This window comes from Anguilla rostrata, chromosome 8 (genome assembly GCF_018555375.3).
Source record: "Anguilla rostrata isolate EN2019 chromosome 8, ASM1855537v3, whole genome shotgun sequence".
In the NCBI taxonomy this organism is placed as follows: Eukaryota; Metazoa; Chordata; class Actinopteri; order Anguilliformes; family Anguillidae; genus Anguilla; species Anguilla rostrata.
The window spans coordinates 50105114-50130504 of record NC_057940.1 but is presented as its reverse complement, the minus strand read 5'-3'; the positions used below and the strand labels follow the sequence as shown (position 1 = coordinate 50130504).

Here is a 25391-nt window from a genome sequence, read left to right as displayed (position 1 = left end):
GACGTGAGGCGATCTGAGAAAATGTTTGCTCTGAGATTACCGTTCCCTTACAGAAAAGACAAACCCAAACATTTATTCTGGCAGAAGTGTTGCAACAAATACATCGTATATGCTGACAATTAAATTGGAGAAAGAATTGAAAAACCAATGTTGTAAAAAAATCTTTTAATGACCAGTACAGTTGACTGTAAAATGCAACTCCCTGTTATAGGCGGAAAGGAACCTCCACAACATAATGTTTTTTTTGCGCCGTGCTCGTGTCATATACACATTCGAATTCCGTCAGGCAGTTGTGTTTTCACTGGGATAATATGGGTAATTACACACACAGACCAGACTAACTGGCTTGAGTCTGGAACTGACTGATTCATAATGCACAAAAGATGCTGAAACGCACGGTGCGTTGCATTGTAGCACTTCCTGGCAACAAGCTTATCATCACCAAAACAGCACTGTTTACAGTTGACAAACAAGCAGGCAACTGCATATCTTTATCAGGGCCATTTCAGTACAGTTTGTGAGATAATGTCGTCTTCAGACAATAAAAAGTGATTTATTATTTATGGTTTTCTATTATGCAGGTCATTACATTATGCTTACTTCTCATTATGTACCCATTTATTTTCTATCCGCGACTAAAACATGTCAACTAATCTACAAATGAAATAAAACATTGTTATATAATACTTGTATCAGACGATATTATGTAGTAATTACTGTCTTCGCGATCAAGAATTGTTGATTAATGTCTAAGTTATGAATTCTGAAATGTTTTAAGTGAATCTCGATACAAACAGCCACCGTATTTTAGGTTGTTATCTGCCAAGATAGGCAAATGTAATGATACGCAAAAAATAAAAAAATAAAAATAAAAACACGAAAAAATGGCTACCTAAGTTAAGGACGGTGGATAGGAAATTCACACAGACAGGGCAGGAGGCTAATTAATATAAGCGCATTTGAAAGAAACACCTTCGCTTTTTTTAACGCTTTCGCGTATGTATTTTCTTCCAGACCACAGTTTGTAGTATTGGTACTGACAATATGCCTACGAATATATTTATGGAAACTTTCTGTCAATGGAAATGTACCTATATATCAGATCCATCCGCATCAAGACACTCCTGCAATTTGGATGCGAACACACGGCCCAGAGCAGCAATTGTACAGCAATCATACTGATTAACCACAGGGTAGCGCCAAATCGCAAAATAATCCCATCCGCTTCGAGCCACTGGAAACTTCATCAATACGCCTTCGTTGATTTCCGCTGTTGTTCGTTTTTTGTAATGTAGGTTAGAAAACAAGTGTGGTCGGGAGGGTGGCCCCTTCAGGTAGGGAATTATGTGGTGGTGTGACCAAAAGTAACTCAGACTGGTGAAGTCTTCATTTTACTGACTTGATGGGCACAGACTGTAGGCTATAAGAGGATAGGTGCAGTGCTTTTAAGTCGTGTTACAGAATGCCGTAGTTAGTAACCTGTATGGTGGCAGAAGTGCGGTTAGATATATCCTGCACATTTAGTTATGCGTATCATGAGTAAAATAATATTTATTTTTGATTGGCCCATTCGTACAACGAAGGTAAGAACTGTATTTTCTGTCTGTTTGTGCATTCATATGTCACGTGGCCGGAGCCGCGTTTTCCAACGGATGAAACAGATTTTGCTGAAAGACTTATGTCACCGGGACCTGAGATGGTGTGATGTCAAGGCTGCGTCATTTCAATGAAAATGTCGGCGGCAGATATGTGTTTTCTTCAAGCCCCACTCCCTTTTAAATTCAAGGCAGATATGATGGAGAATACTTTCTTGAGCAGTTGGACAGGGCAAATACAAAGAGCTGAACACCCATACACTGGGACAGAATCACAATGAGCACAGCTTCTTCTGGTTGAGGACGTAACCCTCCCACACACACACGCACACACACAGACCCATACACACACACACAGACCCATACACCCACAGTCCTCCATGTTTCTGTGCTGTTGGCACATGAGTGCGTGATTTCCCCCCCCCCCCAAAACACATTTCCACACAACAGAGGTGCACTTGAAAGAGGGCTTTATTAAGACTACGCTGTAAATTGTATTTGTACATTTGAAGCATTTGGTCTTGGGCTTTTGAGACAGGATAACACCTGGCTTCTGAATGAGGCTGTTGTAACCACCCTCCAACCGCCCCCCCCAAAAAATGTCCCTTAATTTGGACATCGCGAAGAGATAGAAGACCAATGAAAATTCAGTATGAAACATCATTCAAAGTTTGAAATGGGGAGAGGGAGAGACAAACAGGAAGGAGGTATATGGATATTTATACACACAGGAAAGACCAGTTCTAGGTGCACATTGACTGAGACAATGTGTGAATGATTGCTACCTATATAAAGGTGTTGGTGTCCAGGTGGCTAAATTCAAACTTAGTACATATGTGTATATAAAGCAATTCATAACTCATGCATCAGCCTTGTGCTTAAGCAGCTGAACTGGCTGAATTGTGTTTTTACCATAGAATGCTCTCTGTAATAAATCATCTGCCATTTTGAATGTGTAGGTTTACCCCAATCATTGAGGTAGAAAAACACTGGACCTAATTGCAAAAAGTTTATTTTTAGGGTGCATTACACAAATACAGAAAAAGAAAATGAACAGATGGAAGATAATCAGATAAAATCTTTTTTGTTCTTACTGTGAAAATGAATTTATACAACACACAAGTCTTGGTGATTATTGGTTAAAATTTGGTATATTTATATTTGTATGCGTGCTTCCATGGAACGCCGATTCATTACAAAATGTTGGTTGAAGCTGTCGCCAAGCCGCTAGAATGAAAAAAAAACAAGTCAGTTTTTCAAAGCTAAACACATACACACATACACATGCACGTGCATGCACACACACAAACAGACACACACAACATATTTAGCACAAAATTCACTGTCATCCTTATACAGAATCTATTCAAGAGATACAGCATGTGATTTTGCTTTGCGTCATATTGTTGTAGCGTCAGGTTGAGGGGGCTCAGAGTAACTCTTGCAAAAAGAGGTGGTGAAACCCCGCTGACTTCCCTTTGGGGGGGGGGGGGGTTCCGAAATACTTTGAGACAGAGCTACGGAATGAAGAGAGCTACCCCCCTCAGGGCCAGCTCCAGAGCTGCCTTGCCTGTTTATCATATATAATATTCGCCGCTGTTTGTGACACTGTTGGCAACTGCGCTAGTGCTAGAACAGCCAGGGTTCCCTTCTGGGCCCGGGGGTATGTCCCGGCACTCAAAAACAGGCCTATAACCACACGTCCCATCTGGACCATCTTGCAACGTTATTTACAAATTTTATATGGATATTAAGAAATTACGAGAATTCCATTTCTTGTTATTTTCCCTGTCTTAGAGTCATGGTGTTTTGCATTAAAATGTCATAAAAATGACCATGTGTGCGAGATGGCTGCAAGTGGCAATGTGTATCCTCTTAGAGACTGGGCCACACAGTTCAATCACAGTTTCACTGCACTCAACAATGATTATTTACTTTTCTTTTCTTTGTGCATTTGTTTTTTTGTCATAAAATTGCTCGTTGCCGTGGCCGTGTCTTATTTCCACTACAGTGTGGGGACACTCATATTCTAAATACAGATAATATGATAATTAATCTTGTGACTCACCAGCTGGGGAAGTCTAGTGCTCTCCACTTGTCCATGTAGCTTTGGATGGAGGGCTTGCCGAAGATGGAGAACAGGTTGGTGTCACCGGTGAATTCCCCACAAGCGCCGCACAGCTTGTCTGTCAGGTGGGCGCCGACGCTCACGCTGACTTCCTGTTTCACGTTGTAGGTCAGGTGGAGTCCCGACCGCCTCTCGACGACCACCACCTTGTCCGAGACCTTCACCGAAATCTCGTTCTGCAGCATTTTGGGTAGGGTCACCTTCTTTCCGTTTACCTGAGTGCCAAGGACAATGAGAGGAAACAGGGTCAGAAACTGAGTTTGGCCTGCTGCAGACTATGTGACAATACCGGACTCCTCCATACAGAGCCATAGAAAAACCATCTAGAAATGCTGATTCATATTTTCTGTCACAGACACTCCTGACCTGTATGTCAGTATGGCCTGACCAAGGTATTGTATAAAATAAGTACAACTTCCTTGAATTTATTCCTTGGATTTATACTCAGTACTTCTGGCTGTATATTCCAGCATCCTGTAGGCCTTTTTTTTTTTTACTGCTACAGCACAGTGCCTAGAACCTGAAAGGCTTCATCTTGCAAAAATAGATGGTAATCAACGATTGCTCCCATGTTGTTTTTTTCAAATCGAGCACATTCCAATTTTGTTCCTCCCATAAAGTAGTCCTGCTTTATGTTTTTATGTCCCATATGTAGAACTTCACGTTGAATTTAATTTGCCAGGTTTCCACCCACTTCTGGATTCTGTTTAAATCTTTTTGGATTACTTTAGTAGATTCCAAACTGTTAGCTAAAACTCCCAGTTTTATTTCGTCTGCAAATTTAACTAATACACTTTCAATGTCCCTGCTAACGTTTATATAAATGAGGAGGGGCAGTGGCCCCAGCCTCGAACAAGGAAATAGTGTTGGCCCGACTCTTATTTTAAATACTTATTTTTCCTTTTTTACATGCTTTTCATGTGGATCATAATCGCTATTTTTATTATAATGATTTAGTATAATAATTCTATACTATAGTACCATATCTTTGTCTTTTTACATGTTGTAAGCTTTAAGCATTTTTTTTTAGCAACCAGAATTACTGAGTGGGCCAGTCAGCCCGGCCCTTGCCCCCTCAGACACAGTAAGTGGCGGTAACCCACCCAGGTCTCGTGGTTCTTGTTGACCAACACGAACAGGTCCTCGAAGAAAACGTAGACGGCGACGATGGCGGGGAGGGAGGACTGCTCGCAGGTGCGGACGTCCACCACCACACGGAACCACTCAGCCTCCGTGCCCTGGGGGCAGACGGACACGAGCTCGTAGACCCCCACGGAGGTGAGGATGCCGCCCATCCCGCTGAACTCGGTGAAGACGCCCCCGGCCTGGAGCATGCACTGGGTGGGGTAGCAGCCCAGCACGCCGTCCTTCGCCAGGCACTTCTCGCCGCTCGCGCAGGACATCGCGCTGCACTGCACCTGGCCGTCGGCTGCGCAGGTGCATTTCTTTCGGCAGTCTTTGGAGATCACTGACTCACCCCTCTGAAAGGGGGGGGGGGGAGTGGAAGGGGAAGGGGGAGGGGGAGGGGAGGGGGAGGGGCACATGAGAACAACATTACATTACATTATAGGCATTTAGCAGACGCTCTTATCCAGAGCGACGTACAACAAGTGCATAGGTTCATGATGTAGAGGTGCAAAAGAAACACTAGAGTGAAGTAAGGATCGTAGTGCCAGAAGTGACCACATCGATCAGGACTCCAACCCTGTAGAGTAAGCTTGTTCAGCAAGCAAGAATCCTACCAAGTACAAACTAGCACTGGAATCACATCTAATCACACCTAATCAGACAAAAACAATCCTGCCAGATACACTAACATAATCAAATTACAGGAGAATTACAGATGTCTCATGACTGCACAATAAAGCGCCCAGCGAAAACCAAAATACAAGTCAATCTTACCAAGCATTTTAGTCTTATGTTTTGACTTAAAATCTTATTTCTGCAACTGAATGGCAAGAGTTGATTTAACACTCAATTCAATTCAATTTAGTTTTATTTGTCTTGAGCTTTTTACAGAGAAATGCCACAAAGACACTTTGCAGAGTAGCAAGACAACAAACAGAGCAAAAAGAGTAAATAGAGCAAACATCAGGCCCCAAATAGCTAATACATAAGGTAAAAAAAAGGTTACAGCTGAGGTGAACGCTAACAAGAATAATAGATGGCCAAATGGTATAGTTCAGAATAGTGCAGTTTAGAGGAGCTGGATGATGGATTTGGAGCTCCAGACAGTGTCAAGGCATGGGCAGGGGAGGAACTGGGCTGAAGCAGTCCATGACCATGGAGCGAAGCACAGGACTGGAGTGATCCCGTCGATTTAAACAGAGGAAACAGGCAAGAGCAGTCTTTGCGCTCAGGACGAAATAAGGGGCGGGGTCCCAGGAAAGAGAAACAAGCCAGCTTGACACTTGATGCTAAGCTACCCAGTGTGTCAACTCCATAGAGCCATCTTGACACTTGATACTTGAGGCTAAGCTAACTAGTGCGTGCGCTTCGTAAAGCGAGCTTGATACTTAAGCTGAGCTACCTAGTGTGTCAGCTCCGTAGGGGCCAGCCTGACCTGACACTTGAGGCTGAGCTAACTGGCGTGTCCGCCCTGTTGGTGCGAGCTTGACACTTGACACTTAACACTGAGCATTACATACTGTGTGCAGTCTTGTATCAATCCTGTCCCATTCTCGTACATCGGCGCCTGATTGGCGCTTGATTTTCTTACCTTGTAGGTTCGTCCTTCCGAGAAGCAGCCGCACCTGTCCTTCTCCACACAGGACGTCCCGTTGAAGGAGTACCCGTCATCGCAGGCGCACCCTTCAGCACAGGTGCTGTGACAGGAGCTGATTTTAGGCAGGCCGGGGCAGGGAGTGGCACAGGTTTCGGCGCAGATCTTATAGTGGCTGTTGGCCGGGCAGGACAGCGCTGGAACAGCAGAACAGCACAGTTAGACCTGACCTTTGAGTTAAAAATGAAAGGGTGGGCACAGACGAATGGACAAATTTAAACGGCGAGAAAAACGAAGAGAAAATGAAACACACTCGACTAAAAACTGCTCAACTCTAAACTAGCTATTGAATCCCACAAAGAATGAAACGATAGAGCAAAATGGGCAAACAGAAAAGTTGTCTGCATGGAGTCCGGCCCTTTCAGAATTTCCTGTTTGTTTAGCTCACTGAAGAAGGCCTGTGTCGAAACATCAGGGCTTTTCAAGCTTCGTACATCTACATCATAAACAAGCTTAGAGAAGTATTCTAGAGAGCGTAGTCCTTTAAGGTTGAACATTAAAAATGACTGATAACATTTTGTTGGCCTTCCATGCAGATGCATGTAGAGCCGATGCAGGAGCCTGCAAAGGCAGGCATACTCAGTGAGCTGGCCACTCACGACAGAAGTTGGGTGACCTCCAGTTCTGGACCGACACCCCCATGTTCTGACAGTCGGACACGTAGGCCTCGATGCTGCCGCAGAGCGCGTGACGGTCCCCGCCGGACATGCACACGTCGTAGACGCAGTCCCTGAAGTAGGAGTTGGGGTCGAGGACGCCGTAGCAGGCGGCGAATGGGCCGGAGTCTTTCTTGATGAGGGCGCAGTCCCTCTCGAAGGTGGCCTTCTTCTTCTCGTCGCACTTGGGGCAGAAGTCCCCGTTGCAGCCGTCGTCGCAGATGACGCCCGGAACAGCCACCTTCCACGCCGCCCCGAAGACCTGGACGCTCTTCGCCAAGGTGCCGTTCGGCAGCAGGAAGTCGTCGTCCCTTTTGCCGTTGAAGTTGCCACAGAGGCCGGAGGTCTTTCCCCTGTAGTCGTCAGGCACGGTGACACTGACTTTGTACACAAGGTCGTAGGTCACTTCCAGGCCGAAGTTTGTTTTGATGACATCATGCATGCCATTCTGATAGGCTACCACCGCCCCATCGTCAAGGCTCAAAGGGAGGTTGTACATTATTCCATTCACCTGAGGGAAATATTTTTAATTTATTGTAAGTCTCCTCCAGTTGAGGGTTTTTTATTTGATATATGGCTTCTCAATACAGGCATCACAAAATATTGAGACAGGTTATTGTTTGCGTTTTTTATTTTAGACTGTTATTTTCCATGTGCACTGATCAAACTGTACAGAAACCCTGTGGTTTCCGCTTAATGTTCCTTGTGATATAATTTTATACAGAGACGTAGAAGGAAAACGCAATTGCAGTTTAAATAAATAAATATTACGCCTTACTCACCATTATCATTCCAACCTGGTTTCTCCGCAGGATTATGGTGAAGCCGTACACCTCCACAGCCACTAGCTTGGCGACGGACAGTTTTGTGGACTCATCGGCGCTGCCGGTGTCGGCCATACCATACCACCTCTCGTTCTCCACCACCACTGAGAAAGGCGGGAGACCAGTTTTATCTGGGTTGCGGAACTGAGCCACGGTGTAGGTGCAGGTGCCCTGGAAGGTGTAGCTATTGTTGTCGAAGGTCTGGTAGTGGGGGTCGCCGTAGATGCTGCAGTAGCCGACGGGCTGGCAGCCCCATGCGCCGTTCTTCTTATGGCACTGCTTGTGGGCCCCGCAGGTGTTCTTTTTACAGTCCACCTGAAAAATCACGCGACACACCATGGCTTTAATTTATCTCCCCCAAAAAAACACCAGGAAAGGGGCAAGGAGCTCAAGACTAGACAATATGGAGAAAGGAACCTTACATGCAAGTTTTTTTTTGCAACAACCTGTGGATACTACTTGAAAAACAAGTGATATAATGTGTAAGTCTGAAAGAAAGACGTAGCGCTGTAGTAGTAAAATGCTTCATTGAGTCAATTAAATATGTCTCCCACTCTTCCAGTTTGCACCTGAGCCTTGTACCCTCCTCTGGAACCAAAAAATATCCCCACCCCTTCCCCCTCACCTTGCCATCCTTTGTGCAGGTGCACTCCTGCTCGCAGTGTGGAGTGTAGAAGGCCTCGTTGAGCTTGTAGTACCTGCCGTCGTGCTTGCAGCCACATTCTCTCAAAGGCACGCAGTCCTCCCCGCTCAGCACGTAGCCTTCATCGCAGAGGCACCCTTCCCGGCATTGTGATTTGCAGACAGTGGGCGGGTCCATGGTCGCGCAGTTAACCTGGCAGCTGCTGGTGCAGACCTCATAGCGGCTGTGCGTGACACACGGGTAACCTGGGGTGGAAGAGATGGTCAACAGCGATCGATAGGAGAAAGGTTCAGTCTCTCGAACAAAATTAAGAGATGGGCGCCCAACTCACTGCAGAAGGAAGAAGTTCGCCATACTTCAATTTTGGCGCCCATGTTCTGGCAGAGGGCGGTGTAAGCGGCTAAGATGGGGCACTGCCTGCCATTGCTGCTGTCAACGCAAAGGTCGTATAGGCAGTCCTGGTAGAAGTCGTTGGGGTCCGCCAGGGGGTGACAATTTTTGAAGGGCCCCTTGGGGTCAAGCAACGGGTAGCACAGCGACTCGTACTGCTTCAGCTGCGTGAAGTCGCAGCTGGGGCAGGTACCCTTGCAGCCATCAACGCAGCCGGGGATTTCCGCCACCCGCCAGCTCTGACCCAGCGCCTTGGTGGAGGCGGCTTCCTTTCCGTCCTTCATCTTCATGTCATCCTTGGCCTCGTGGTTGTAGTTTCCGCACAGACCACACATGGCACCTTCGTAGGCGCTGGGGACATTGACGATCACCACGCCGGCCCAGTCGAAGGACACCCTCAGCCCGAAGCTGGTCTCGATCACAGCATATCGACCGCTCTTGTAGACAAGCACCTTATTATCGAACAGACTTACTGGCAGGTTCACAATCTCCTCGTTTATCTGTATTGTTAAAGGGAGGAAACGGAATATTGGGTCTTGGACAGGAAATGACATCATAAACTTGAGGAATCATAGACTCAGGAAAAAAGAGCGCGTACCATCACAGTGTTTTTATTGTACCGCTTGCTGATGACAATGGAGTAACCGTAGACATTGACCTCCACCAGCTTGGGAATGGAGCCTGCCCTGCTGTCACGAACATTGTTCTGCACCAGGACATCAAAGGGCTCCAGGCCGGCCTTTTTGGAACAGACACCAGCCAGCTGGTACACGCAGGTGCCTGTGAAGTTGTATCGCTGGCCATCGAAGGTCAGGAAGTGGGAGTCGCTGGTGGCCAGACAGGTGGCGTAGGGGATGGGGTGGCAGTCTCTGATCCCATCGACCACCGTGCACTGCGTCCCGGATGGGCAGCTAGTAGTGTGACACTCCGCCATACCGCCGGTCGGGTTGCACTGGCAGCTCTTGGTGCAGCTGTTGTCACCCCAGAAGGGCTTGCCGGGCTGTGCATAGCGACCCTCGTACATGCAGCCACACTGGTTAGGGAGCACACACTGGTTTCCGCTCAACAGGTAACCCGGGTTACAGACGCAGGTCTCCACGCAGCTCAACTTGCATTTGGAGGGCGCTTTGGGGTTCTCGCAGGAGGCGGGGCAGGCGTTTCCACAGTTCTCGTAGTGACTGTTCTCTGGACATTTGGGTTTGGCTGAAAGAACATAGACCATATGTGGGTTTCAGGTTCTAGAACTTAAGGTGGCCTTTAAGGTGTGCAGCTGAGATTTTGATGTTGGATATATAATTGTATTCATTCATTTTTATGTATGTTATTACTGCAATACCACTTCCGTTTAGTTTTAAGGTTTTCTGAATTTTTTTGTATGTTGCCTTTTGTTTTGGATATCTATTTATATGTAAGTGTTCAGTAGTTTTAATTTTCTGTTAGTTTGTTTGTTTTTGGGCATCAAAAAGTTACGAGGGTTCTCAATTTCAGATGTTTGGCTTTCAATGTTCAATTACATAGTAAGATTGAAAAATAATGCCACTTCAAAGAAAGGTAATCAGTCTGGCCTTCCAGCGAAGCATATATCTAGAGAACCTGCCAGTTAGCATGATATATGATGTAAGTTTCAGGTTTGCAAAAATATCTTATTAGAATTCAAAAACCTGTTAATTTTTCACTAAAATGTACTTTTTTTCACTAAAATGTACGTGCACACTACATCTCCCATAAGTCCCTGTGCCTGATAAACTCACGGCAACCGGCCAGGTTCCTCCAGTCGTACACCTTGATCCCGGCTCGCTGGCAGGCGTCGGTGTAGACCTGCAGGGAGTCGCACAGGTACTCCTTCGCCCCCTCGCCCATGCAGAAGTCGTACATGCACATGTCATGGAACATCTTGGGATCCACGATGGTGTGGCAGCTCCGGAAGGGCCCGGCCATCAGCGTGGAGATGATACTGCAGAAGAGCTTCGCCTCCATGTTCTCGAAGAAGTTGCCCTTGCAGTTGGCGCACTTGCCCGTGCACTCATCCTGGCAGGAGTTGCCGTCGTCTCCCGCCACGCCATGGACTCGCCAGCTCTTGCCCAGCGCCACCACATCGTTAGCCTGGGAGCCGGTGGGAGTGGCCAGGTCGTCGTCCTGCTTGCCATTGAAGTTGCCGCAGAGGCCACACACCTTTCCCGCGTAGCTGCCGGGGACGGTCACCACCATGTACTGATCCCAGTCATACTGCACCGTCAGGCCGAAGTCCGTCTCCAGCAACATGGACATCCCGCTCTGGGATATCACCACTTTGCCCTTATCCAAACTGATGGGGAGGCCCCAGCCCTCGTAGTTAACCTAATGAAACAGGGAATTAGACAAGTAAACACACTGAATGCTCTCTCAGGCATACCCTGGGAGTGTTCAGGTTAAACCTGTATCTTACACATACCTATGAAATTCCCTTATATTCCCCTGAATCAGGTCAGTGGCATTTCTTTTTTTCAGACACTAAGGGAAGTCATTACAAGAATGTGTTGGCACACAGTGAGCAAAAACCGGAATCTAGATGTCTAGAGGGGTAGAAATCTATATTGAGAGGCATTTTGACACAAGCGGACTAGGTTAAGCCCAGTGTAGCTCAGGCTTTATCTGGATATAGCATGGCTATGTCCTAGTGAAACTAGAAAACTTTTACTTTTCAAAAAATTTATATAGGTTTTCACCACGTAAGTGTTCGCTGGGAGGTGAAAAGTCAGTGAAAAGTCAACGAAACACTGGTTGGACGTTCAGGTGAAAATCTGGCAACATTTGGTTGAAAAGTTCGTTTTTTTAGCTGACTAGGACATAACTCTGCTATATCTCAGTAAATCCAAAGCTATATTGGGGTTAACCTAATTTGTTGATCTCAAAATGTCTCACAATCAAAGTTTTTCACCCCTTCAAGATGTCTATATTTTGGATTTTCCTCACTGGAATCAGGCATTGTTACTTACCCTGACCAGTCCAACATTGCCACGGACAATGCTGATTACGTAGCCGTAGACTTTGACTATGACCTTGCTGATGGAGGTGACAGGCGATTTGCCGCGGCGGGTGTTCTGAGCTTCCACTTCAAAGGCAGGTTGGTCCTTGTCCGTGTGGCAACTCTTGGCCATGGTGTAGGTGCAGTTTCCCATGAAGTTGAAGTAGCGACCGTCGAATGTGCGGTAGTGGGGGTCCCCCATGGCCAAGCAGGTGCCCATCTTGAGGGCAGGTGGTTTTTTGACGCAGGTGGGAGCATCACCCTTCATTTGGCAATCCTCGTTCTGCGCACATTTCATCATGCTGCAGTCCTCTGCGGACAGAAAAATATTTTAGGGGTAAAAATCATTGGAATAATTTCTAGCGTTAGTGAATGTGCCTTTATTCAGTGCTTATTTTTCAATGCAAGTAATTTTTGCTCTGGTGACTGACATATGACCGTTAATCTTGATCAGTCCCTCTTGCAAAATTGAGATATCCAGCCTGATTACAATAAAAACAATAACTTCTTTGATTTGCACTACTAATCCTACCATCGAGGTTAAACGCATCAAACTGCAAACGCAATATTCCCAATAGGCTTTCAAAGTGGAACAAAATTGGGTTGTGAAACTTGATATTTATTGCCCGGCATTGAAATAGCAGACAGGCAATACAGAACTCCATGTATTAATGACTACTGTCTGTACGAGCAGTTCTGAGTGCAAGAGCGAGCTGAAACTGTTCAGTTCAATAAAACTTGCAGCCGGTGGGCAAGGCCAAGGTCGTGTAGTTAGCCGAGCAGTAGCCGGCGCAAACCTCATAGTGGCTGTGCGTGACACATGGGTAGCCTGGGGTCGAAGAGATGGTCAACTGCGGTTAATGCCCAAAATACAGGCAAGAAAGGTTCAGACTTTCGAGAGAATTAAGAGACGGGTGCCCAACTCACTGCAGAAGGAAGGATTCCGCCATGCTTCAATCTTGGCGCCTTTGTCCTGGCAGAGATCGTTGTAAATAGTTAAGATGTGGCACAGCCTGCCTTTGCTGTTTTCAAGACAAAGGTCGTACAGGCAGTCCTGGTAGAAGCTCTTGGGGTCCACCAGGGGGTGACAATTTTTGAAGGGCCCCTTGGGGTCAAGCAACGGGTGGCACAGCGACTCGTACTGCTTCAGCTGCGTGAAGTCGCAGTCGGGGCAGTTACCCCTGCAGCCATCAACGCAGCCGGGGATTTCCGCCACCCGCCAGCTCTGACCCAGTGCCTTGGTGGAGGCGGCTTCCTTTCCGTCCTTCATCTTCATGTCATCCTTGGCCTCGTGGTTGTAGTTTCCGCACAGACCACACACGGCACCTTCGTAGGCAATGGAGACGTTGACGATCACCACGCCGGCCCAGTCGAAGGACACCCTCAGCCCGAAGCTGGTCTCGATCACAGCGTACAGGCCGCTCTTGTAGACAAGCACCTTCTTATCGGGCAGATTTACTGGGAGGGTGACAATCTCCTTGTTTATCTGTATTGTTAAAGGGAGGGAATGGGATATTGCAGTGTTGGAAAGGTAGTGACATCACAATCTCGAGGAACCATAGACAGAGGGAAAAGCGAATGCCTACCTTCACAGTATTTTTATTGTACCGCTTGCTGATGACAATGGAGTAACCGTAGACATTGACCTCCACCAGCTTGGGAACGGAGCCTGCCTTGTTGTCAGGGACATCGCTCTGCACCAAGACGTTAAAGGGCTCCAGGCCGGCCTTTTTGGAACAGACACCAGCCAGCTGGTACACGCAGGTGCCCGGGAAGGTGTATTGCTGGCCATCAAAGGTCAGGAAGTGGGAGTCGCTGGTGGCCCGGCAGATGGCGTAGGGGGTGGGGTAGCAATCTCTGATCCCATCGACCACCGCGCACTGCTTCCCGAACGGGCAGTGCGTACGGTGGCACTCGGCCCTACCGCTGGTCGGGTTGCACTGGCAGCTCTTGGTGCAGCTGTCGTCACCCCAGAAGGGCTTGCCGGGCTGTGCATAGCGACCCTCATACATGCAGCCACACTGGTTAGGGAGCACACACTGGTTTCCGCTCAACAGGTAACCCGGGTTACAGACGCAGGTCTCCACGCAGCTCAACTTGCATTTGGAGGGCGCTTTGGGGTTCTCGCAGGAGGCGGGGCAGGCGTTTCCACAGTTCTCGTAGTGACTGTTCTCTGGACATTTGGGTTTGGCTGAAAGAAACAGACCATTTGTGGATTTCAGGTTATAGAATTTAAGGTGACCTTTAAGGTGCGCAGCTGAGAGTTTGAGGTTGGAATGATAATTGCATTCATTCATTTTTATGTCTATTATTACTGCATTACCACTTCTGCTTAGTTTTAAGGTTTTCTGATTTCTTTTTGTATTTTGTCTTTTGATTTGGATATCTATTTATAATTAAGTGTTCAGTAGTTTTAGTTTTTTGTTAGTTTTTTGTTTTAGGGCATCAAAAAGTTACGAGGGTTCTCAGCTTCAATTGTTTGGCATTCAATGTTCAATAATATAATAAGATTGAAAATGATTACCACTGGAAAGAAAGGTAATCTTTAGTCTGGGCTTGAAGTGAAGTAATATATCTAGAGAACTTGCCAGGTAACATGATATATGAAATAAGGGAGGTATGCTCTTGACCTCTTGAGTAAATTTAAGTTCCAGGTATGTGAAAATATCTTATTAGAATCCAAAAACCTGTTATTTTTTTACAACCAACTAAAATGTACATGCACACTACATCTCTCATAAGTCCCTGTGCCTGATAAACTCACGGCAACCGGCCAGGTTCCTCCAGTCGTACACCTTGATCCCGGCTCGCTGGCAGGCGTCGGTGTAGACCTGCAGGGAGTCGCACAGGTACTCCTTCGCCCCCTCGCCCATGCAGAAGTCGTACATGCACATGTCATGGAACATCTTGGGATCCACGATGGTGTGGCAGCTCCGGAAGGGCCCGGCCATCAGCGTGGAGATGATACTGCAGAAGAGCTTCGCCTCCATGTTCTCGAAGAAGTTGCCCTTGCAGTTGGCGCACTTGCCCATGCACTCATCCTGGCAGGAGTTGCCGTCGTCTCCCGCCACGCCATGGACTCGCCAGCTCTTGCCCAGCGCCACCACATCGTTAGCCTGGGAGCCGGTGGGAGTGGCCAGGTCGTCGTCCTGCTTGCCGTTGAAGTTGCCGCAGAGGCCGCACACCTTTCCCGCGTAGCTGCCGGGGACGGTCACCACCATGTACTGATCCCAGTCATACTGCACCGTCAGGCCGAAGTCCGTCTCCAGCAACATGGACATCCCACTCTGGGATATTACCACTTTGCCATTATCCAAACTGATGGGGAGGCCCCAGCCCTCGTAGTTAACCTAATTAAACAGGTCATTAGTAACGTGCAGTTACACACTGAATGCTCTCTCAGACATACCTCGGGAGTGTTCAGGTCACACTTGTGTTTTACACCTACCTATGGAATTACCTTATATTCCCCTAAATTAGATCAGTAACTAATCTTTTTTTTTTTCCTAATCTTAATCAGTCATTACAAGAATGTGTTGGTACACAATGAGCAAAAGTCAAAATCCAGACGTCTGGAGGGGTATAAAACTAGGTTGATAAGCTTTTTGACAGAAGTAGACTAGGTTAACCACAATATAGCTCAGGTTTTATCTGGATATAGTGTGGCTATGTCCTAGTGACTTTTCTAGCACTGGCAGCTGGGTTTTCACCACATAAATGTTCACTGGGCGGTGAATAATTGGTGAAAAGTCAATTAAACACTGTCTAGGTGTTCAGGTGAAAATCTTTTGATTGAAAAGGCAGCGTGACCCCCTTTCAGAGAGAGGTCTCGCTGGATAGCTCCTGCAGATGTTGAGGATGTCTGGAAGCACCTACAGCAGCTCCTGAGTGCAGGCATTAGCATAGCCCCTACACTTCTCCTATTGTTGTTGTGGACAGGTCCATCTATGTGTTGACTATCGCACTCTTAACGAAAGGACTGTGCCAGACCGGTACACTGGCCCTCGTGTAGATGATGCACCAGATTGTCTCCCAAGAAGCCAGTGGTTCCAGGTGCTTGATCTAAGGAGCGGTTATTACCAAATTCATACGAGTAACAAAGACAAGGAGAAAACTACCTTCCCCTTTGCCCGCTGGGGTTTTATCCATTTGAAGGATGCCACAGGGAGTGACAGGAGGCTCTGCTACTTTTCAGAGATTGATGGAGATGACATCTGGCAACATGAATCTGTTGGAAGTTCTTGTCTATTTAGATGACCTGGTTGCATTTCGAAAAACCTCAGAGGAGCACAAAGAGAGGTTGCTAAAAGTCCTAGATTGTTTGCAGGCAGGGGGAGTAAATCTTTCACTTGTCAATTCGGTCAAACATTGGTGAAATACTTCGGCCACATTGTGTCGGACAGGGTGATTGCACCAACCCTTCCAAAATCGAAGCCCTTGCCACTTAGCCTCACCCACAGAACCTTAAAGTTCAGCAGTCTGTTTAGGCTTTTGTGGGTATTCATTGTTGGTTTATGGAGGACTATGCAACCATTGTGAAACCCCTGCATGAATTAACTAGGGGTTATGCACCTCAGAGGAAAGACAATAACTCCAGACACCTCAGTGGAGGCCCCTACTTCAAAGATGGGGAACCAAATGCAGAGTGCTGGACGGAAGAGAGTGAGAGGGTGTTCCGCACTATTATTGAGCAGTTCACAAATGCGCCTGTGCTCTCTTTTGCTGATCCGAACAAGCCTTACCTGCTCCACACAGATGCCAGCCTTAGCAGATTAGGTGGGGGTTTTTTTTTATCAAGACCATAATGATGGATGGAGACAACCGTCTTGCCTCAAACCTGTCTAGGCAGAACAATGCTGCCAAGAAGGCTCATCATGACAAGGGAGTAAGGCATCAGGAACACCTGGGGTGCCAGGAAAACACAAGATCGCCAACCGCTGGAAGTCTAAACCTTACATTGTTGAAAATAGGCTCACTGGACTGCCTACTTATCAGGTGAAGCCAGAAGAGGGCCAGTAAAAATCCTCTTTTCCCTATTAGTTAGTTAGTGGGCGACACCTGTCCAGAAGCAGGTCCATGCAGTAAGCCCAAGAAAACCAGGAGCAGATTCCAGAAGGAACAAAATAAAACCTCTGGTGCTGAAGCAATTGAGAAGGCCACTGCCTCTTATGCAGGAGATTACTATGACAGTGGTTCAGATGATTAACTAGGCTACCGAAATTCACCTTGTTTGGATGTGTCCAGTTTTAGCCCACTGATTTTAAAATCAGCAAGCCTTGCAAGTTAGCATAAATTAAACAAACAGGGTGCAGAAACCTTCTGAACTCCCATCATCTTAGACTTGCCTGACATTCTTGCCAATGATGATCAAGACAATGAGACTCCCATTCCTGTTAAAGAGGACAATACTCCCACCCCAATGGAAGCGAAGGACCCAGACATTAATAAAGATCTGACGCAAATAGACACTCAAGAGAATAGAGTTCCAAAACCTGTAAGTAGACTCAACCTTAGTTTGGGGTTCAAACTGACACACCTTTAGCAGTAGTACACAGGGGATTATCTGTTTTTGATTAACCTGTTTACCAAAGGTGAGCTACCTTTACCATATGTAAGAAATGCTGGAGAGAATGTTATGTACTTTAAATAATGTGCTCACTTAGGAAACTGTATGTTGAAGATTATTGAATGTTATTGGATGTGATGGTGATGGATTGTATTTTACAGTATGCCTTACCTTTTTGCATTTATTTTGGCTGTAGGCAGTACAATTTGTCAGGACATCAAGTTCCTTTGTGAGTGTAACCCCCTTTAAATTTTATTCATGTATTATTGTTCTCTGTAGCCCCTGAGTTGGATGTATTTTCTATGTTAAGCATGGTACCTTCTTAATGAGGTTAATTAACTTGGGGGGAACCAGAGAGGTTTTAACATGTTTTTATCTCCTAGCCCACCTCCCCTGCCCTTAAGTGGCTTTTGTCGCTTGCCAAGCCACCTTTGTAAATGAGAATTTGTTCTGAATGACTTGTCTGGTGAAATAAAGGTGAAATAAAAATAAAATAAAAAATAAAGGTGATTGCCATGTACAGCACATGGTGGAGGATGGGCATTATGTGTTATAGTAGTGATACACAGGAAGGTGGGAGCCGAGGGGGCCACATTAGTTTTTTTATCTGGCTAGGACATAACTAGGTTTTATCCAGGTAAAACCTGAGCTATATCGGGGTTAACCTAGTTTGTTTTTGTCAAAATGTCTCTCAACCTACATTTTCTCTCCTCTTGACGTCTATATTTTGGATTTTCCTCACTGGAATCAGGCATTGTTACTTACCCTGACCAGTCCAACATTGCCACGGACAATGCTGATTACGTAGCCGTAGACTTCGACTATGACCTTGCTGATGGAGGTGACAGGCGATTTGCCGCGGCGGGTGTTCTGAGCTTCCACTTCAAAGGCGGGTTGGTCCTTGTCCGTGTGGCAACTCTTGGCCATGGTGTAGGTGCAGTTTCCCATGAAGTTGAAGTAGCGACCGTCGAATGTGCGGTAGTGGGGGTCCCCCATGGCCAAGCAGGTGCCCATCTTGGGGGCAGGTGGTTTTTTGACGCAGGAGGGAGCATCACCCTTCATTTGGCAATCCTCATTCGGTGCACAGTTCACCATGCTGCAGTCGACTGTGGAGAGAAAAAAATAGTTGTGCCGTTGAACAATTTCTAGAGTTTATAGTGCATTCTAGCTTTATTTAGTGGAATTTTTGTTTTTACATTACATTGCATATATTTGGCAGCCACTGTTATGCAAAGCGATGTACAATAATTGCATGCCGGAGGTCATTGGAGCAAGTACGAAACACAGGTCCAATAAGGTAGAGTACTCATTATGTTCTATTCTGGTGAATGATATATGTCCATTAATCTTAGTCAGTCCCTATTGCAAAATTGAGAAATCCAGCCTGGTGTAACCTGATCATTTTCTGACAGTAATAAAATGGAAAAAAATTGGGTTGCGGAACTTGATATTTAATGACCTACATGAAAATGGTGGAAAGGTGATACTGAACTCTTTGTATTAACAGTTAGTTTGTATCAGCCGTTGTTGCGACAGCGAGCTGAAACTGTTCAGCCTTAATCACTGATCTGCTGATCGTTCTGTTTCAATGGCTAATGTAGACTAGGTAGATAACCCCCGAATTGCCTTTGAAAGAAGACATGCTGCAAAAAAAAAGACTCATTAATTCAGTTTGAATTGAAATATGCTGTCTGCAAATCTCATAAATACCGGAAGACACTTTGAGGCCTGTGTGTTATTGGAGTCACTGTCACAGCCATGTCGACGGGTGATAGTCGTGGTTTGTCTTGTGCCTACCAAACAGCTATTACAATAAGCGTACTGCTGTGTGTCACTGCTCTCGTACTTTATTTCACTTTAATATAAACCTGATGCTACAATTTGTTTGTGTTTCTGCATCGATGAAGTGAAGGCATCATCAGGAGCTACCACCAATGGTGTAAATCGATTAATGCGAGTTTGACTGCTAACTATCATCGCAGGGGACGCCATTTATGGACACTACCTGGGTTACAAATGGCTGGGGACCCATATCCATTCATACGTGCGAAGCCCAGACTGTAGAGCCCGAAAGAGGAGCTGCGATGGGCCGCTCTGTGGAGGCCAGCATCCTTAGGGTAGGACATCTGAGCCCATGAGTACTCGCTTCCGGTCACCGGCCTCCACTGAAGGCTCTTGGGAAATGGAGTCTTGTCAAATGTCAGCCCCTCCAGGTCCTTGGTGCGAGCCACCACGACCGCCATGTTGTTGAAGCCAAGCTGTCCTTCCAGAGTGTAGGAGGTGCAGAAGCGCTCTACGGGCAGAATGGTCATCAGGAATGGGTCGTAACTTTCGCCAAACCATGACAAGATGCCTTGATCCACTAATGCTCCATTGAACTCGAAGAAGACCTGGATTCCCTTGTCGGCGGTGATGTGGATGGGGACTGGCCAGCGGCTTTGGTACTGAATGGTATCCCCACGGTTCATGGTCACGGTCTTGCTGTTGTCGCCTTCTTGGACGGTGACACGTGTGGTCTGGGAGGCCTGGATGACAACGCTGTCATATCTGCCATCGGGGTCCTTGAAGTCCAGCGGCGCCACCACGAAGCTCCTCCCCCAGCTGCTGACGGGCAGCAGCTGCTCATAGACGTGGTTGCACCTGGTGAACTTCCAGGTGCAGGTGTGTCCTGTGATGACGGCGACGGGAAGTTTGGACACCACCCTGGAGGCTGTCAGGTCGATATCACTCTGGATTTGCACGCTCTCGAAGGGTTCGAGCTCAAAGGAAAGCTTGCTCCCCGCTCGGTACACTTGACCCTGAAACTTTGTGTGGTCCTTCACGTAGACCTCGACCAAGTTGCGGGCCTTGTGGTTGGTGATGGAAAACTCCTTGTAGGTGCCCAGTGGGGTGCCTGCCGGGGTGTATACATAGTATTCGGTCCCCCACTCTGTCACAGGGTAGACCACGGAGGTCTCAGAAGTAAAGGGTTTGTAGTTCAGGGACATCACTGTGACCTCCTGGGTGGCCTCGATCCGGACAGTCTTGCCAGATTTCCCGCCGCCGACCATCTCAACGTCCGCGGGCAGCTGGAATGTCACACCCTCACCGGGCCCAATCGTGCGTTTCTGGACATACTTAAGCTGGGGCACAGTCACCTGGACCTCAGTGGGGCCTTTCAGTGTCACGGGGGCGGAGACCTCGAGCAGGTAGCGCGCGTCGTCGTACACCCACAAGTAATTTTGCATGAAGACTGTGACAAACTCTCTTCCTGCCGGTCCAGCAGAGCAGTGGCCTGGAAATAGCGAGGGGAGGGGGGAGGTGAGGGGGCGGAGGTTAGGGTTGAAAGATACCGTAAATCCAAGCCAGACGTCAAATGGAAATAGAGAAAGAAGAGAGAGAATATTCAAATCCTTGTCCTCTCAAACAACCTGCGCCTATGTGTTGCAGGGGGGTCACTGACTTAGGAAATGCAATACATGTCCAGTGTTCCAATCTTGGCAGTGTGTTCGCATTGCCTTGTAGCAAAGGTTTGTGTTGAATCAGGTATGGGGGGGGGGCGTGGGGGGCTGGAGTAAGACTCAGATTTTATGGTTTCTTCCTGATGTTCCCTTCCCAAAAATTTGGGGAGGAATGCCAGGATGAAATATCGCCACCACCCCAACTGGCGTTTTGTTCCAATTTGTGAAAAAGGAAGGAGCAATTAGGTTTCCTTGCTCCCTTGTTTCTCCTCACTCCTGCCAAGAGTATAAGTTGCAAGTTTCCAGCAAAAAGGGAATCCCACAATGCACTGCTCCACATGCAAATAAGAGAGGATGTGTCAGTGCACAGCTGTCAAAAGCTGTCAAAAGGATGAGGGTGTCCCAATATGCAGACTTGATCACACTTGCACACTTGGACACAGCGTTTATGTTCATGTGGTTAGCATAATAGCAGGTGAGTCCCATTTCTCAAGTACGCTTAAAAGTACACTTGATGTGAACTTTATCCAGACTTATGCTAAGAAAGCTCCAGAACGGTATTTGGCCAAGTACACAGACCCACAATGCACCAAGTTGGTGGCATTTATTGTAAATGCCACACACAAGGTTGCCAGCTTGTGTGTTTACTGGAGGAAAATGCCATCAAAGGAATATCAAAGATGTTTGCAAAGATGCAAATGTTGTACTTTATATTTTATTCTTCTGGTAGCATTATGATGGTAATGTTAATGTGAATATAACATTGGCAGACTTTATTAATTTGTCTGTACTTGGCAAGCCCACATCAAGCAATGCACGGCTATTACTAGCTATTGATAGCGGTGTGACTACAATAAATTATTTGAAATAGGGACCACAGAACAAAAAGTGTGTTCCAATTGCATTAAAAATCCCCATGCACTTGGGCACTTAATGCATACTTGTACACTATATGCAAATGTATGTTCCACATCTCAAGCACCCAAGCGCACTTAGCCAAGTGCAGAGAAATGGGACAGTCCCAATATTTTTTTTCATAGGATGAATTTGGAAGGTTCCTGAATGATTCATGAGAGCACATTGAGGAATGAGAGGAGGCATTAAGAACTGAGAACTGAATTTTGTTTGATCCACATTCTGTGGTTGTGCTTTTTCTCACAAAACAATCCTCACTAAAGACGCTGCAAAAACCAAAATTTTTAATAAGACCAGCTGGTGCATTTTTATTATGACTCAAGATAAGCTAGGGTAATGTTACTTTGAATTATTTATGAACCTTCCAATGTTATCCAATGAAAAAATATTCACACACAGAGCGAAGGTTGCCATGACGTTGTGAGGGCCGTTCTGGTTTGCTCCTTGTCTATCCTCCTTTGCAAAGCACCTCTTATGTTCACTTGTTACAGGCCACAAATTTAATCACAAAATAGCTCCATCGAGGAAAGACAGCAAGGAAAGGTATTGTGTTAAAGTGGAACCGAATCCAGCCGAGAACACACACACACACAGGGTCATTTATGCAAAACACCATGAGTGACAATAGCTTCCCCTTGTGGAGAATCTTCATTCTTCTAAATGTGAGTGAGTCAGTGAGTCAGTGAGTGAATGTGAGTGAGTGATTTACAAGCCAGTTCCACAAGGTACATTGTTTCTAAAGAATTCTACTATAGATTTAATGCGCATTTTGACATTGTCTAAAATCATGCTCTTGTATGCATTTACAATGCGATTGCACTTGACATTTTTTGAGACCACAACCATTTCACTGTTATTTGGAAAAGTGATGGTATTCATGTAGTCTATTAGCCTACTGTGGACAAGCAGTGAGTGACCAATCTGTAGCAGTTAAACAGGGCAAGAAATTACTTCAGCTGAGTGACATTATCAGATACAGCTGCTTTCTCTATCGTGTGTCTTGCTTCATTTTGGCATGTATTTTGCCTTAATTACACTCTCAAAGTACGAAACTATCCTGCCAGCTTGTGTCGTGTTGTGTTTGCCTTTTGGAATAGGACTGATGTCGTAGAAACTCAAAACATTGCGTGAGTGCATCTGTGTAATCCCTCAAGCGTAGTTGTCAGGTAGAGTCAAGAATAAAGTAGACGACCAGCTTGTTGCTGAACGCCTCCAGCCCGCGTGTCTAGCATTTTAGCTTTGTGAGTTGAGTGGCACATAAAATGAATATGTCTTTCTACGTGTCCTCATCAATATGGAAGGTTCCCACTTGGTTTTAATACCATTGTGACAGCTGAGTTAAACTCGATTTATTTAGTCAGCCTGTTTAGCTAAAAGTACCACACCCACTACTGTTGATGACTGTAGTGTGGTCGTGGTCAACGTGATTGGAAGAGCTGGTCGTTTGTAGCTTGTTTCTTATCGGCATGCACGGTGAAGTGAAAACCCGCTCTCAAATCTGACTTGGATACAACACCCAGGAGCTGTTTGCATTTCTGAACTCCTCCCCCGATTAGAACTGCACACGGTGTTCCTGTCGTGCGTAGCCAAACATTCTATGTAAAATCATCTCCGGAGTAGGCCTTCTTCTAACTCTAAAACAGTAGGCCAGCGATCAGCAGCTCACGGTCCTCGAGGGCCGAGAACTGCTGGTTTTCCACCCTCCCTTTGCCTGGGAGTCAGGTGTGAAGACAGACTGGCCAATCAGTAGCGCCAATTACCCGGGAGAAAAGAAAACCAGGGCTGGATTTGCATTCGAGGGCCAGATTTGATGATCCCTGCAGTAGGCTACACGTTGTCCCTGTTGGACTTACATGAACTCCGTGGACAGTGCGTGAAGTGGGCCTGTACTCACTTTTGATTTTTGCCGGTATGCGTAGGCTACCGTTAAATCTTACTGCGTTCCACCATTCGTTAGTCTATGTAGGTACCCAAGCTATAGTTATTTACCACAATGGGACTATTAGTTTTAAGCTGCCAATTTGTATTTGGGAACCTTTACTAAAATAAAGATAAGTTCTTATTGCGTTGATTTAGAGATTAGAATTTTGACAATAGCTGATATATGATATATGTAATTTAGAATTCTGAGTGTATCCTCTTGATACTATTTACAAACTGCTTGTAAAACTGTAGGTTAGCTCTTGTTAATGACGATCTTGCCCCAACAGTATATCTCTGCAAATGTCGGCAGCTGCAACAGAACGTTTTTGCTCACATGAGTATTGGCACTTATTTTTTCCCACTTCAAACACAATCTGTAGAGCTGTTGTAATGCTGAGGCTTTTGTAGTGTGCCACAGTATATTTTCACTTCACTAGTTTTTTTTTTTTCAATTAAAAATATGAGAATAGAAACTAACATCCTTAGTTTTGAGCCACATTATTGCAGCTGTAACCATGGTTACAGAGGCGTGAGGTCAAATGATGGAGTACTTACCCCAGAGCAGCAGAAGGGCCACACAAGACATTAACCCTTTCATCCCCATGGCTGAAATCAGGGCGCAAAGAGCTGTCGCTTCACTTTCCAAATGCCGCACGCCAACCCCACAATTCTAAGAGGTACGCACAAGGAACGCAGCACATCAGAACAACCATCCTTAATACACGTTATAAAAAATGATTAAATACAAAATAAAAATAAAAAACTTTCGGTAGTTGCTCATATATGCACAATTCCTTTATGCATCATATGATATTTAATATGGATAATCTTGCAGGTGGCAATGAAAGAAAGCACTTTTCTTTGAATCTGCATTTTCATGGAGCGTATACTGCCACTAGAAGTTTAAGTTGATTAAGGAGAGTCCCTTGGCTCCCTGCAGAGGTGCAGTGGAGAGTCAGAAGTGACTTACCTGAGCAGGACGGCTGGCATGGAGGTGCCAGGTGCGCTCCGGCCCTTAAATTGGTTTGGGGTCCCGCACGGGAGCCAATCAGCACAGCCCCAGCAACCTTGGCGGAGCTAGCGACCCCGCCCGCACGTGGAAAATGTTTCTGTCCAGATGATGGCAGGGTGTGCTCTCGAACCGGGAACGGGGTTGCACCTTAATTTGTTCACACCTGAGATGCTTCGAGAGTTTCTTATCAAAGCCTTTATCACGTTACTATGGAAACCCAAAACAAATTTTAGCTATGCGGAAAATCCAGCGATGTTTTTACATTTGAAATAAATTCAACTTCTAATGACTAATTATTATTAATATCAGTAATATAATTTGGTCATTTTTACAATATTTTTTGCAGAAATGAGCATAGCAGTGTGAATAAGAACAGCAGCAGTGAAACCGGCATCAGTGTGTATAACGGTACATCTATACTGTAAAAGCACGCAAATACGGATCAACGCATCAACGGTGGGGGAGAAAAGGAAATGTTCGTAGTGACCCCATGAATACCCATCATACATTGCA

The 25391-nt window shown here is 46.1% G+C and overlaps 1 protein-coding gene across 1 annotated transcript; it reads right to left on the bottom strand.

The window, feature by feature from the left end:
- Window positions 1-2591: 2591 nt before the first annotated feature.
- Window positions 2592-24535, bottom strand: LOC135260405 (IgGFc-binding protein-like). The gene is made up of 16 exons (XM_064345618.1): window positions 24422-24535; window positions 18354-18694; window positions 14787-15372; window positions 13609-14213; window positions 12950-13508; window positions 11994-12334; window positions 10770-11355; window positions 9617-10221; window positions 8960-9518; window positions 8611-8873; window positions 7944-8300; window positions 7105-7672; window positions 6443-6642; window positions 4827-5204; window positions 3664-3938; window positions 2592-2822 (listed from the first exon to the last, which is right to left on the bottom strand). The coding sequence occupies exons 1-16, from the start codon at window positions 24468-24470 to the stop codon at window positions 2789-2791; spliced, it is 6306 nt and encodes a 2101-aa protein (XP_064201688.1). The 5' UTR covers window positions 24471-24535; the 3' UTR covers window positions 2592-2788.
- Between the last annotated feature and the right edge of the window lie 856 nt (window positions 24536-25391).

What these genes read in the sequence shown, in the direction of transcription:
- LOC135260405 (XM_064345618.1), bottom strand. Translation starts at nt 24,470, where the DNA reads ATGGGGATGAAAGGGTTAATGTCTTGTGTGGCCCTTCTGCTGCTCTGG. An exon ending in ACAATAAAAACACTGTGATG is followed by an intron (nt 9,519 to 9,616) that starts GTACGCGCTCTT and finishes TTAACAATACAG; the next exon opens with ATAAACGAGGAGATTGTGAA. An exon ending in ACAAGAACCACGAGACCTGG is followed by an intron (nt 3,939 to 4,826) that starts GTGGGTTACCGC and finishes CTTGGCACTCAG; the next exon opens with GTAAACGGAAAGAAGGTGAC.